The sequence below is a fragment of the Lycium ferocissimum genome, chromosome 9, assembly GCF_029784015.1.
Source record: "Lycium ferocissimum isolate CSIRO_LF1 chromosome 9, AGI_CSIRO_Lferr_CH_V1, whole genome shotgun sequence".
NCBI classification, from domain to species: Eukaryota; Viridiplantae; Streptophyta; class Magnoliopsida; order Solanales; family Solanaceae; genus Lycium; species Lycium ferocissimum.
Window position 1 is genome coordinate 38,618,577 of NC_081350.1, and position 15,486 is coordinate 38,634,062.

General features: G+C 35.0%; 2 protein-coding genes across 2 annotated transcripts; both read right to left on the reverse strand.

Moving 5' to 3' along the window:
- Positions 1–595: 595 nt before the first annotated feature.
- LOC132031896 (GDSL esterase/lipase 7) lies at positions 596–4,026 on the reverse strand. The gene is made up of 5 exons (XM_059421767.1): positions 3,699–4,026; positions 2,608–2,735; positions 2,277–2,516; positions 1,122–1,377; positions 596–1,043 (listed from the first exon to the last, which is right to left on the reverse strand). The coding sequence occupies exons 1-5, from the start codon at positions 4,024–4,026 to the stop codon at positions 811–813; spliced, it is 1,185 nt and encodes a 394-aa protein (XP_059277750.1). The 3' UTR covers positions 596–810.
- A 7,407-nt stretch (positions 4,027–11,433) lies between these two features.
- Positions 11,434–15,059, reverse strand: LOC132030651 (mitochondrial pyruvate carrier 1-like). The gene is made up of 5 exons (XM_059420364.1): positions 14,916–15,059; positions 13,124–13,240; positions 12,470–12,524; positions 12,251–12,386; positions 11,434–11,682 (listed from the first exon to the last, which is right to left on the reverse strand). The coding sequence occupies exons 2-5, from the start codon at positions 13,214–13,216 to the stop codon at positions 11,649–11,651; spliced, it is 318 nt and encodes a 105-aa protein (XP_059276347.1). The 5' UTR covers positions 13,217–13,240; positions 14,916–15,059; the 3' UTR covers positions 11,434–11,648.
- Between the last annotated feature and the right edge of the window lie 427 nt (positions 15,060–15,486).

Genomic DNA, 15,486 nt, shown 5'->3' on the forward strand with positions numbered 1-15,486 from the left:
GGTAAAATAGGTATGAAATGGTAAATTTTTATATCTCTTTGTGATTTTTAGAGTGTAGACAACAAGGTTGAGTTAAGATGGATCAAAACTGATAACTAAATTATAACTTGACTATCATTGGCCAAGATGAGTTGGATAGATTAAGTTAAGCAACAAGTCATATAGTATAACCCGTCAACAGCTACACGTGAATACCAAACAAGTTGACAAAGAAAACGTTTTGATAGTTATAATTTGTTTAACTACCAAAACAAAATGACCTTTTTTTTTTTCCTTCCACATAGAAAGGATGTGTGAAAATGCAGAAAAAAACATACATAATAAACTAAACAAAAGAGTCATTTGGACTATTGGATATTCCTACTTGACCCATCAATATAAATTTCTTGGCCCAAATTGTCCAAGTCTAAATAGGCTGGATGACTTATACTGTTCTGGGCTATATTTGACTCTTAGTATGATAAATATATGCTGCGAAGATTCCTCTTATTACAATTTTGCACCTATTGGTTGGTTTATAGGCCTTATTCCCCGGCAAGTTAAGAAATACTTAAGCTGAAACATACTTCTAACTAATGACTTGAAAAAACTGACAGAACAAGAATTTCGTCATTACAGTAAAATGACAGAACAAGTTTTGTCATTGCAGACATATCACAGCTACATGTATGTAATACCAAAAAATGAAACACACAAAGAATTGCTGCACCAACTATACATTGTGGTCATACTATTCAGTAAGTAAAAAACTATTCTATACAGATTATTCAGATGTCATATATTCAGAAATTGTAATGTCTTTTGGTCCAACTATCTGGTGCTTTTAGCTAACATGTCCTGCAAGTTCATCGGGTAGCACATAGGTGTATGTAGGCTGGACCAGACATTTTCAGCGAGGATCGCGTTGACAGCATCAGTGGGATGAAATTGATCCCACCAGATATGGCTCGAGGCATTACTGCAGGCCATTTCAGGAGTAATGCACATGATCCAGCCTTTGTATTCGCCTAAACCACAACATGCCTCATCTGTCACATTGAAACCTATAGTGAAAAGCAAACAGCGTTAGATTTGATGCGTCCAATCAAATGAATCTTTATAGATCATATGCATCGTCTTACCATAATGATCGTGATTCTGAATAATGTCCATTGAACCTTCAAATGCATCACAGAAAATGACGGTGGCACCAACAAGCTCCTCGTTAAGTTCAGCAACCATATATCTCACGGCAAAGTTGAACTCTAATATCATGTCATTTATGGGTTCCACACACTCCCCGTTCTTGCTATGGTATAGCCATAAGTAGTAAGGTGCACAGCCTATCGGAGCCAGTCCCATTACAACCACTTTTCTTACATTGGCATTGTACAAGTTCTGTTCCACCAGTATAAACATACATATTAGATAAATTTACGAACAAAAAGCCTTAAACAGTATTGTGTTTCTGCACGTTGAACTAAATTATCTCGGAAGCAATGTAGATCCATAGGGGAGGGTGAACTAATTAATAAGGTTATAGACAATGAACTTCACTATGACAACAGTTAATCACTGAGTATTGAATCATATAACAAAGTTTAACAATCCAAGGAGGCAAAAATAATTAAATGCCTCAGGAAAAAGTGCCAAAAGTAAGTAATGTAATCTAAGATCCAAGTAATCTAGGAGAAATCTAGGTGATACTCAAGTTATATTTCCTGAATCGATATAGCTAATTTTTTACTAACAAGTAGTCTTCCCTTTATTGCTCCAATGTCTTTCAACACAAACGTCAAAGGTCTTCCCACATGTCTAACAGTAGATAGGACCTCTCCATCCTTCCGACTAGATTTCTAGAATCTATCTTCGGTTCCTATAGATAGATTGTCATAGCATTGTATTCCTATCATTCTAAGAAATTGGCTTATCTGTTAGAATACCATAGTTCTCTCTTATAGCAGAGTGTAAAGTAGACTCTTTAGCTTCATATTGGAAAGATTAAATTGGCAGAAATCTATCTTGTTTTTCATTTTGTATAAACTGACGGGGATTTATATAGTACAAAATACTAGTGAAAAGTTACTTCTCAAAGTTTGATCTATCTAGTGATTTTGTTGAGCTCCTTTAGAGAAGCTTGCTCCTTGCAGCTTATTTAAACAAAGTGAATAAGTAGGCGTCCATATGAATGGTAGAAAAATTCAATATTTACACAAGAAAAATGTTGATGAAATTATATGATCACAGAAACACAATTGCATAATGAAGTAGGTATCAAGATCATATAGATCACTCACCTTAATCTCCTGTTTTATCGACTGTGCTAAGAACTGGTTGAAACTCCATGGCAGGTAAACAGTTTGAACATCAGATACGTTCAGGAGATAGTAGTGAATATAGTCATTGGACCCGATGGAAATGTAGAACACAGAACTTGATATCAGATTAGTTGTTGCTTCCTCACCAATATTCACTATAAATTGCTGAATAGTATCAGTAACCTGCTCTATTTGCTGTGCAAGTGAGATATGCTGACCCTGCATAAATAATAATCTAGTTTAAGCACTAATCTAAACACAAAATTAATCATTAATGTTGGTCAAAACGGAAAGTATACGGAAAATATACCAATTCAGAGCCACTAGAGAAAATAATTCCAGCACCAGCAGAAGCATAATTAACACCAAGAATCATGTCTTCGATTGAACCAGCCTGCCCTAGATAACTAGGCACAAATGGTAACCCGAGACGCATTGCTGATATAATCAAGAAAAAAATAGAAAATTAGCAATCTTTCCCCAACATTCCTTAAGAAAATCAAGAATGTACAAAATTTTGAGTCTGAATAGGTTAATAAGACAAGAAAGTTGAATCATTTTTCTCACAGACAATTAACCAAACACTTGTCAGACACAAATCTCACTATAACCCAATCCAAAAAATTCTCAACATTTTCACAAATCTCACAAACCCAATTGATAAATTCTCAAACTTTTCACAAATATCACAAACTCAATTGAAAACGTTCTCTACGTTGTCACAAATTTCATTAACCCAAATATCACAAACTCAATTGAAAACATTCTCAACATTGTCGCAAATTTCATTAACCCAATCGATACTTTCTCAAAATTTTCAAAAATCTCACTAACCCAATTGATTAAAATCTCAGCATTTTCACAAATTTCATTAACCCAATTGATAAATTCCCAACAAATTTTCTCACTAACCCAATTCACAAGATTCTCAACATTTTTATCAAAATTTCACTAACCCAATTGAAACAAAGTCAAGAAATTAATAGCAAAAGATCCATAAAGCATTTCATAGAAAGTTGAATCATTTTTCTCACAGACAATTAGCCAAACATGTAACAGTCTCAAAATTCTCAGCTTATTCACAAATGTCACTATCCCAATTGAAACAAACAAACAAAAAAAAAAAAAAAATTGAAAAATCGCAACCTTACAAGTCTCACTAACCCAATTGATAAATTCTCAACATTTCACTAACCCAATTGATTTATTAAAAAATTTCACTAATACAATTGAAAACTCTCAACATTTTCACTAACCCAATTGAAAAAATTCTCATTATTTTGAAAAAAATTCTCATCATTTTCGCTAACCCAATTGGAAAAATTCTCAGCATTTTCACTAACCCAATTGAATATTCTCAACATTTCACAACTGAAAATTTTCTCAAGAAAAGAATACTACCAAGATAATCGACAGGTATTCTTCCATTACAAAAACGACCAGTAGGTTGATGTGTATCAAAATCACGACCATAAGGAAGCCTATCAGCACGTGCAAAAGTCCCAAGAAAGTTGTTCGTCCCACAATCAACTGAAGAATCACCTATAACAAACAATGCCGGAACAAGAGGAGCTTTAGTAGGACGAAAAATCGGAGACGAAAATGGCGAAAAATCGGAAATAGAATCATGGATAATGAGTTCTTGAGGGTAACTGAGAGCATTGGTTTGTGGGTACATGAAAGAAATGAAGATGAAGATGAATAGATTCTTGATTACAGAGAAATCCATTGTAGATACAGAGAGTTTAAGGAAAAACTAACAGTACTAATATTTAACTGCTTTTGGCGGGGAATATAACCAACTGAAGGAAATGTATAGTGTATTTTTGGTCACTGATTTGTAGGTATATTCTAATTAGGTTCTTGTGATATCTGACACATTTTTAACCTTTAATTAACCCAAATGTGATGTTTTTAGTCATTTTATGTAAGAAGTTTGTTGTATTTGAACTATTTTTAGAATAATATTACCGTCAAATATGAAGCAACGGTATAAGCTTAAAATAATAAATGGGTAATTAAGTGGCGGAGCGATAAATAATTATGAACAAATTGTGGATATTCACAAGCAATGGGATTAAAAGTGAACATCTCTATTAATTGAAGGCTAAATGTGCTTAATCAAATATTATAAGGATCACAATTAGTATTTATCAATAATTTAGGGACCAAAGTGCTATTAGCCCAAACATTTAAATTGCCCTATTATTTTGTATACCAAGAAATGATTTAAGCTATATAAATTAGGAAAAGGGTGCAAATATACCCTCAATTTTATAATTTAGAGCAGATATACGCTCATTAGAAAAGTAGTACATATATACCCCGCCGTCACACAATTGCTGCAAATATACATTTTTTACTGACGGAATTTTTTTTAATTAAAATAAAAGTCATTATTAGGATATATTTGCACCTTTTCGCAAAATCGAGGGGTATATTTGCACCTTCTCAAAATTGGAGACGGTAATGGTGAAAAATCGAAAACGAAGTCATGGGTAATGAGATCTTGAGGGTATATGAGAGCTTTGGTTTGTGGGTATACGAAAGAAATGAAGATGAACATAATCTTGATTAGAGAGAAATCCATGGTAGGTATAGAGAGAGAAGAATAATTAATAATTTAAAATATTTAAAAGACAAGAAAAGATTGCAATCAAAGAGTAATTCATTTGATTCTTATAATCCAAAATTGGATCAGAGTGAGTACATTTTATAAAGGTCTAAATAATTATTATATTAGTAGAAGTTACTTAATTTTATATTGGTGTTTCACTTTTGGTTCGTTCATACCCAATTTTTTAGGAAAAATCTTGCATTTATCCTTGACCCCAGATGACAAGATGAATAAACGAAAGGTGAAACAAAGGATGTGATTGTACGAAGGAAAATAATTGAGTTTCTTATACTTTTAAGTGTTTGATGCATAAGCAAAAAATATTATCTCAAGAGCATTTTTATGAAATCTAGAAAAATACTATAGGGATGGATGGGGTGGGGAGTGGGGTTTGGGGATCGCAGGGGGTGGGGTGGTCAAAGGGTGTGTGTTGGAGGTCGTTTGGGAGGAGAGGAGAAGATAATGAGCTTGAAAGATAGCCTTTTCGCCCTGCTTTCACTATGAAAGTCATTTTCCTTGTTTGTAAAGAATTTAAATATTTTGACCAACCAAACATGAAAAATATTTTTTCAAAAAAGTAAACCTACGAAGAAGTTATATTGAAGGGATTTAACAATCACACTCTTTACAGTAATCTTTCTCTGTCTACAAGTAAGACTCTGCTACTTTTCCTGTTAGCTACTTCTGTTTTATACACATGTATGAATCTATCTATTCAAAGAATGCAGAAACAATTTATACGATAGACAAGACGGTGCGCAACATGTTTTGATGTGGTAAAGGTAAGGTCTCAAAATAGTTTGGACAAGACAGGAGGCTTTCTTTGGAACTTCTTCAATAGATTGATAATTCCACTCGTAGTTTCATCAGTGGCCAAGTTGTTCCCTGCCCATAAAACCTACAGGGGAAAATAAATAAAGACAAACATATGAAATGGAGGATATCTTAGTGGATATATGGAACCGCACATCAGGATACAGAAAAGGGAAAATACCTCAGCAAAAAGTGTTATCATATTCGGTATATAAGATCCGTCAGGGCCAATAACTTTCTGTTCTGACCTGAAAGAGCAAGGCATAGTGCAAGCAACGCATAAGAATGTTGAAGTTTTGATAATCATTGATTGCTTATTGCTGGCTACGGCGAATACTTACGTCTCCATCATTGAACAAAGCAGTTCGTGACTGATTTTCGCCTCATCCAGATTACACCTTGTTGGTAAGTGGCTAAGCCAAAGCAAGATAAACTGCCATGTAAAACAGTTCCGTAAATCAACAAAGACGAGAAAGTTTATAATAGGTCTGTCAATAAATGACAAATTTATCAAAACCACAATCAACAGGTTGTAAATTTGTGATGAGTCTTTGTCATGTGTTCTGGTGTATGAAATTTCTTTTGGAATGTGTTATTTATAAGAATGATAGAGCAAGGAGTAGTAAGAGAGAACCTCATAGGTGTGGATGCCTTCCAAGACAAACTGGATTAACTTGCCACAGGTAGAAACAGCAGCCTCATAAGCCGTGATGTTATCCAGGTGTTTTGCATTAGGATGCTCCATTACAGTTTTTAAATGATCGGATATTACTGCAACAACATTAGAAAACAGTCAGTGCTGCTAGTGGAGAAAACAAATATCTTAAGCATATTATATTGCAGAAAACTACCTGTAGTATAAGGCTTAAGGAAATCTGCTCCGAATTCAGCACAAATACCAATTACAGTTGCCACTATCTGACAAAATAAAGAACGTCAGGTTTGAAGGATATGCTAAAGACTTACTAGGTAAGAAGCTGTGAAAGAAGGGAAAATAAAACCTGTGGAACATCTGAATTCTTATGATAGTAAACTCTAGGCAGGAGAGGTGTCCAGTCCTCATAGTACCTTTTAAATAATCAAAAATGAAGTTCAGCTAAGCCCATTGTGCTTATTATGACTAATAAGACATTGAATATAACATAAAACTTGCCTGAATACTTCTTCTCAGCACTGCTCAGCAATATCACAGAAAAGGTGCACTGGAATTCTTCTTTCATCTGATGTTCTATCTTTACTCTGTACAGAAGTATGTCGAAAAGTAAAGGGAAAGTCAATAGACTGGTTAAACTAGCAGTTTAGATCAATTGGGTCACTTTTTACTTATACATATAGTTCATCATATATATATATATATATATATATATATATATATAGAGAGAGAGAGAGAGAGAGAGAGAGAGAGAGAGAGAATAACTTACCCACATAAGTGATACATTAGGCAAAAACTTGTCAAGAAGGGGTAAGAATGATGCCTTGAGTTTTTTCACCATAGTTCCCAGGCAGATGCCAATCTGAGTTCAGGAAACAAAGAAACCGACGAACGTAAGTCCAAGAACCCGTTAAGAGTGTGTGTGTGTGTGTATATATATACACACACACACACACACACACACATATTAGAGGCTATTTTGAGATAAAAAACTAACGTTTCTACATAATAGTTAATTGTTGCTTAGCTTCCTCCTTAAGTAGTTCCTGCTCCCTTAAATCATTGCGCGCCTTAACTCTTTTCTCTCTAGGCAATTGAATTCACCCATCGATGGTATGGAAGGGAATTTGTCTTCCAGATCAAATGAGGTTCTTAAACTTCAATTTTGCAACTATTTGTAGAGTTAAAACCGGGGCCTATCTGATAAAAAATTCAAAAGGGATAACAGGACGAGCAAAACAATAGGGACAGAAAGTATGGTTAAAGGGATAACAGGACGAGCACTGACACCATCTAATTACTATGAAATTAAACACAACAGAAAGTATAATTCAGAGCGACTTGAGCAATCAAAATCACGACCGTAAGGAAGACTATCAGCAACAAGAGCGAAAGTACCAAGAAAGTTGTTGGTACCACAACCAGCTGAAGAATTCACCAAGAAAAAACAATTAGACCCCAAGAAAAAAAAAATCTCCTATGAACCAAGAAATCAGTAAGATTGAAAACAATTACCAAGATTAAAAAATTCTCAAGGAAAATTCTCAAGATATCATCAAACCTCACTATAATAACTCAAATTCTCAAGGAAAAAATACCAAGATATCATCAAACCTTACTATAATAACTCAAATTCCCAAGGAAAAATTACCAAGATTAATGATGTGGAGGCGGATGATGACCATAAAAATCATGGTGCTCTGCTTTTTCACCTGCAGTGCGGAAGTAATTTCCGCACCGCAAGCACTTGAATTCTCGTGTAAGTTTCCATTTACGGTGCCGGACTTGGTAGTGATCATGTAGTTTTTCCATTGTATGGCATTGTTTCTCACACCCAACCACGTCGCATCGGCGACAGGGGCGGAGCTACAGTGTTAAAAGGGAGTTTTCGGGCCAAATCAGTAGTTTAACAGGACAGCAAAACAATAGGGACAGAAATTGGTTAATATAGTATCTAAAAAATAATAAAGGCAGATATTATTTACAATTCAGAGCGACTGAGCAATCAACATACACAAATAAGAGCGAAAGTCAAGAAACGGTACCACAACCAGCTGAAGAATTCACCAAGAAAAACAATTAGACCCAAAGAAAAACAAATCTCTTTTCCAGAGAGATGTGGGTTTGAAAACCCCACCAATTATCAAGGTTTTTCATATTTTTTGTTATAATAAGATAGCATTCCTCTTTTAATTCACTTAATTTAAATGACCATAAAGAACGTACAAATTGAACTCGTGTAGTTCTTTTCTTTGGGGGTAACTTTTTCCTTTTTTTGCTATCATATAGAATATTATACAGAATTTCTTTTAACACTTATATTTTAATTTTTTTTTTTTATAAAATTGACAAATCAATAAGCAAAAAGCAAATTGAATTCTCTCGATACTTGCTGCTACCATTCTTTTTCATCGTTTTCTTTCACAAAGCGAAACCCAAAATTAAATTTTTAAAATATATCAAATACTGATACTTGTTCATTAATTTGATGGTTGTTATCAGAAGTGGCTCAAAGGTGAAGCTAGTAAAACCTTTGCTTTAGCCCCTCCAAACTTTTGAGGCCTCAAAATTTTTACGGATGAATTTTATAATTTTATTTTTTCTTAGACAATATTGAAGATTGTAAAAAGAATTACAAAATTTATATAATAAAAGAAGGGAAAAAACTATCTACTTTTTAAGAGAAATATTTTAGAACTTTGAACTAAATTACTCAAAATTTTCATATAATTAAATAAAGTTTTTACAACAACATCTAAGGTAATGTATTTACTTATTAACTTGAATTAATCCTCGCTATTATAATTATTAATAATAATGTTGCTATGTAAAGTAAATGCAACAATTATTAAAAAAAAAAAAAAAAAAAGGCAAGACTAGATTTTTTTTTAATGTGTGTGTATATATTTAATGTCTCGGATTAAAATTAAACTTTAGGCCATTAATTTTATTGAGACGCCATTGGTTGTTATACATTAGCTTGAGGTCGTTGTCCTATCTTAAAATTTCGAACCCCCAGACCTCAAATCCTGGCTCCGCCTCTGATCGAGGATTCCACTTACTAGGTGCGTTGGCCAGCATTGATTGACGTTTGCTTTCAGTGAGTACGTCATATTGAGACATAGAGATGAGAGTGTTTTGCAGAAAAAATAGGGGTGTTTTGCAGAGAGAAATGTGAAGTGTTTGAGAGAGATAACCGTCACTTCGTTTGAGTCTAAAAAGTGAATTCACTTCTTTCGCATTTGGATTCCCGCCTTTATATATCTACGTCTATACACTTAATAATAGTGTTTGGCTATAGAAATAAATAAAATAAAAAATCACTTTTTCCTAAACTTTTGAAGTTGGAGTTGTGTTTGGCTATAATTTTTACAAATAATATTTAATTGTTAAAATATACTATTCCTAAAAACATATAAAATATGATTTATACCCTTAATTTCTAAAAACTAGCAAAATCACCCAAAGCAATTAATGAACATAACCAGTGCAAGAAATATAGCAATTATACTTGAGATCAGCTTATGCAATGCTCAAAACCGACGTGTTTGGGAATAGGATGCCCCCGAATATAATGAGTAGGCACAAACGGGCATGACAATCAACAACCACCTGCTGAGTGCCGTCGTGAACATGCTCTAAGCCGCGCAAATAATTGCAGAGGTGACTAATCCTAACCCGACGCTGTCCCAAAATAGTGTTGGGGTCCACGAGGCAGGAACCGGTGAGCCTCAGTCAACTCTGTCTCCCATGTGCGACTAGGAGGAGGCTCGGCTCGACTGTATAATGGGTCTTCATCCACCCGCAATCCAAACATGACCTTCACATCATAGCTAAGCACTCTAGGGTAGGGACTCCGACGTCAAATCAGAGCGCGGATAAAACCCCTACGACCCCACAAACTAAAAAAAATCGAGACAGCGAAAGAGGGGATGCATTTACCGAGGAGTTACTTAGGGTCGAAAGGGAAATGAATGAGCGAATGAACTAAAACCCAAGAGCCCCAAGGCGCAAAAGCTAGAAAGTATGGTATACTACCGTACCCGAAAAGCGCGACCCCGGCGTCCACTCTCAGGAAATTCAAAAAGCCATACATGCCCAAATACGACGGTACCACTGATCCTGAAGTGCATATAATGATGTTTGAAGCACCCGTCACCGGGCACAGCCTCAAGCAGCATGAGATCGAATCAGTCATGCTGAAAAAATTCAATCAGACACTTGATAACGTCCAAATCCACTCCTCAAAGAGAAAATGTACACGGTCGTATGCAATATAATTTACCCAACTATGAGTCGGGGTCGATCCCATTGGGAACAATATACTAGGTGATTTAAACAAGTAAGGAATTATCACCAACTACGCTAAGTCAAACACTTTTTCAATATTTAATTTTTGTTTTAACAAATAACAAAGATAAAACTAACTAGAAAACGAGTAAAATGATCAATGGCCACAAGTATGGATACAAAGAAAATTACGCTCAATTAACGATCTAATGTATTTCACGATTTTACAACTAACTTTGGAATCCGAATGGCATAAGTCTTCTTTCAACTTCATACCTAATTAGCAAGAAAAAAGTTAAACTCTAATTTTATTATATAAAATTCTTATTTTCGTCTATCAAAATTTCACTTCGAAGATTTGGACCATTCATGATGTAGTAGGAGTAGTACTTTATAAGAACACCGAACTTATCAGATAAATGCAACAACATGAGTTTATAGTACACTGACATAATACTTGAATTCAAACGGATTAGATATCATATGATCAGATTTAAGTAAGTTAACTAAATAATACTATTTTTAATTAATTAAATGTTATTATATGAGATACAATCATACAAATATGATGTCATCATATCTGCACTTCTTTCTAGAACCGTTCTTGGTATGGTTTAACCAAAGCTTGAATTTACTATCACTATTATAAATAAATTTTGACAGACTCCAAAAATCATTACCTCTCCGATAAGTTTAATAACTGCCATTAAATTTTGGAAGCCATTCGAACTGCAACCTTAATGCCTCCTTATGAACATGTCATGCATTGAAAATGTGTTGTGTTATTGTGGCAATTCTTATAGACATGATAATGAATCCCAAAGGTACCAGTACTAATAGTACTAAGATTTTAATTGGGAGTAGTCTGTTAGTTCAGCTCTTTGATGATCAAAGGCGAGTTTTTCTGCAACAATTGATGAAAAAACTCATAAAACGACAGGCAAAAAATGTCCAAAAATAAACAAGAAAGAAAACTAAATCACTCTGCTTTGGCTGCATTCTGCTGCAAATATCTGCAGGGAAAAGAGAGATCAAGATTATCAGATGAAAAGCACATGCTACAAAACATTATTTGTGTGTAATTGCAAGCAGAAACTTTGAAAGCATGACATAATCCTCACATTATCTACGGTCGCAAGAATATTTAAGTAGGCCTTGGTGGACAGAGTTACCTGGTACTAATGCTGGTGAGAGCAGGTAACCCGTGGAATTAGTCGAGGTGCGCGCAAGCGGCCCAGACACCACGGTTATTTTAAAAAAACAAAACAAAACAAAAAACCTATCTAGTTTCGCAAGAATGTTTAAGTAGTCCAATCTCAACTCTTAAGATCATAGATAAGGCTATAACAAATATCCACACCACCTATCCGTCCCCTCCCAGCCGAGAAAGAGGTTTAGAAGGAGGAGCAGAGATTGCGTGTTCAGGAGGACGTAGTTAAGAACACAAGATTCAAAAGCCTCATTTATTTTCTTAAACTCTGTATCTAGTAAAACTAAAACACGCAAAATAAAATGGAAGTACTATTTTTCTGGGAAGGTAGCAGAATGTTCCACTCTTTTTAAGTGCAATTGATCACTTACCCTTGACTTTTTGCCCAACGTGATAGTTGATAGAGTTGCACCGACTCATTAGAGGCATGGCATGCCAGAAGAAGATAATTCCGAGGCTGTACCATCCATGCAAATCTCATGAACAATGCAGAATACACACACATTGCTGCAACACCCCAAGGAAAAAGAAGGATGAGGGTGGGTCTAAATCATTTCAAATCAACGTCCATTTAAGTACAAATTTTCTACCTGATGTCATGTTGCCTGATATCATCTCTGGTGGTTTCTGCGTGTCGACCAGTCCCTGCAAAGTACCATCAATGCAACTCAGTAATAAGAGTAATGTAGAAGTAGGGCTGCCAAAATTAGCCCAAGAAAACATGACCCACCCAAGTTTGAGCGCATTTATTAGCTCGACCCATTTTAGCCCAACCCGTTTCAACCCATCTAAAAATTAGGCCGATATGTAGCCCAAATTGATCCATGAGAAAAATTGTCAAAATATTTTCAAAATGGCATTTTTTATTTGATATGTTATAGATAGCCATAATTAAAACAAAAAAATTAAAAATTTGTTAGGTACTTAGAAAATTATAAAAGAACAAACAAAGAAATTAAAATTTAGTAAGAATTGAGCGGATAGGGCTATTACCCGCTTCCTTCGGAAACAGCCTCTCTACCTCCACGAGGTAGGGGGTACACTCTACCCTCCCCATCCCCCACTTGTGGGATTACACCGGGTATGTTGTTCTTGTTGTTGGGTTATTACCTGCTTTTTAGCCCAACCTATTTCAGCCCAAGTAACTTTTAGGCGTCAAATTCAGACCAACCCGCCCACCATTTGACACCCCTATGTAGAAGGAGCGAATAACAGAATTTAAATTTTATAGTAGATAGGCATACAGCAATGACGAATCCCCAGTTGGCTACAGGACCCCAAAAATGAGTTGTTTTAGGGCCAACAGGGCTGTTCAAAAATGCTTTGAATGCGGCCATGTGTGACAAGCTATATGAAATATCCTGCAATTGTTAAACAAACTTAGGTATATGAACAATAATTGAGACATAAGCGTATGACAATAGTTAGCAATTAAATTGAGTATTGCTAGAAGAGTTAAACACTAGATATCCTGCTAATAATTGGATACAGTCTAATATAGGCAGAAACCAACATATAGCATGGAAAAGGGAGAAAGCTAAACACGTTTACTTTTCTGTGACCTGTCAGGAATTAACAAGAAACGCTGTGCAAAGCCACGACAACAGCGTCTACTACTATGCCTCAATCCTAAGCAAGTTGGGGTCAGCATAAGACCACCGATCGACAGAAATTTCATTTTACCAAGAACGAGATTGCAAAAGAGGTTAAAAGCAATTAGACTATCAACACAGAAGTTTCAAGTTTCTACCACTAACGACATATCAATATTTTAGATGCAATAAATAAAAATCTAAAAAAGTCATGCCTTTTGGTAGCATTTGCATTTCCTACAGAACCATTTCAACCCCAATTTACAACCCATTACTTTTCAAATGATTTATAGTTTTAGGCAATCTTCAACTTGTAATCAAAGCAATCAAAACCAAAAAGAAGATTTGGTTAGAGGCATGAATTACTCATACTTGTAATGGTCTCACACCATCTTACCCTTAAATTCTCTTACTCACAATACCGCGTCTTTATTCCGATGACTCTGGTTTGTACATAGGTCGCAGCTATTTAAGAGAAAGGAAATGAAATCATAGTAAAGGTATAGAGCTATTTATGCAAAAGAGGAGAGGCTACAAACTCTATAATGATTTTTTTAAGTGAGTTGTTTTTCCGAAGCTAGATTTATTTGTGGAGAGAGTTAGACAGCAAATGCAAAAATAGATCTTATTGTGTCATTAAGTCAAATATCTCACCACGAACAAGCCACCAACCAAAGAAGATTTACAAGCTTCTTTGAAAATAAACACATACTAGTAGAGAACAAGCACCATTTTAACTAAGCCAAAAAACACGGACCTAATATGTACACACAAGACGCAGAATAATACTATTTCTTCCACTCCATATACATAAGACCATTGAGGATAAAACTCACAAATTTCGAATCTCACTAAAATTTTATCAATCCAAATCTCCACACATATTGCTGGCTATTTGCACCTATCAATCAATCAACAAACTTAGCCTCAATCCTAAACTATTTGGTGTCTGCTATATAAATCCTCTACGTACCCCGAAGGGTGGTCAGTTGGGTGAAGATACTTTTTGTACATATATATTAAATTTTGAACACCCTTAGCGAAATTCCTGGTTCTGCCACTGTTTAAATATTCGGGCCCATTCTATTCTTCCCATTTGCAACTAATAAACATAAAAATCAAAACATAAGCAAAAAATAAAAAAAGGTCCCTCGCCCACCCCACCCCATTGAAACCCCCCCCCCCCCCAAAAAAAATCCAGGATGATGTGGAAATACTGTTACTTGTATGGGGTGCTTTCTTTTGCTAATTAACCAAGTAATAATCAGTTCAAAATTCATAAAGATTATATCCAAACAATAAAGATTGAATCTTTCTCTCAAAGGGATAATCAGAAACAAGAAATGCAGAAATTAGATTCAAAAAATACATGTGAAACTGTAAAAATCGAATACCCTTTATTAGTAAATTGATTTAACATATCAATAAATGGTAAAGATGGTACCTTTAAGAGAGATCTGAGGAATGCTCCAAACAATGGTTTCGGTTGGTGGTCGTCAAAGGTAGGGGGAGAATAATTTTGGTATAGTGGGGGTGTTAGATTTTTTTTTTTATTATTTTAATTTTTTTTGGGGGGGTTATTAGATGCTACTAGGAATACTGGAACTTCCGTGGTCTTCACTTCAGTTACTGCCACGTTTGATTGAGACTTCCACCTTTTTCTTTTTTCTTTTTTCTTTTGTACCCTATTTTTCACTCCTTAATGGTGTAGGAGGTTTCAAATACTCCCTTCCTCTCATTTTATCTAACCGTGTTTGATTGAACATAGAGTTAGACTATCGAATGGTTGTATGAGAGGTAAATATCGCTCAATCTTTAATTAGAGGTCTTAGGTTCAAGTCTTGAAAATGAAATCGTCCGTGGTAAGAAGTGTTTTAACTCACCCGGGAAAAAAAATGGGACTTAGTGGTGCAGATCAGTATTAGTCGAGTCCCGTATCGAACGCCGAGATGAGAAACAAAAGAAAAGGTTTAAAGTACCAAAATGATCCTTTTAAACAAGAGGTGATGAGAGTT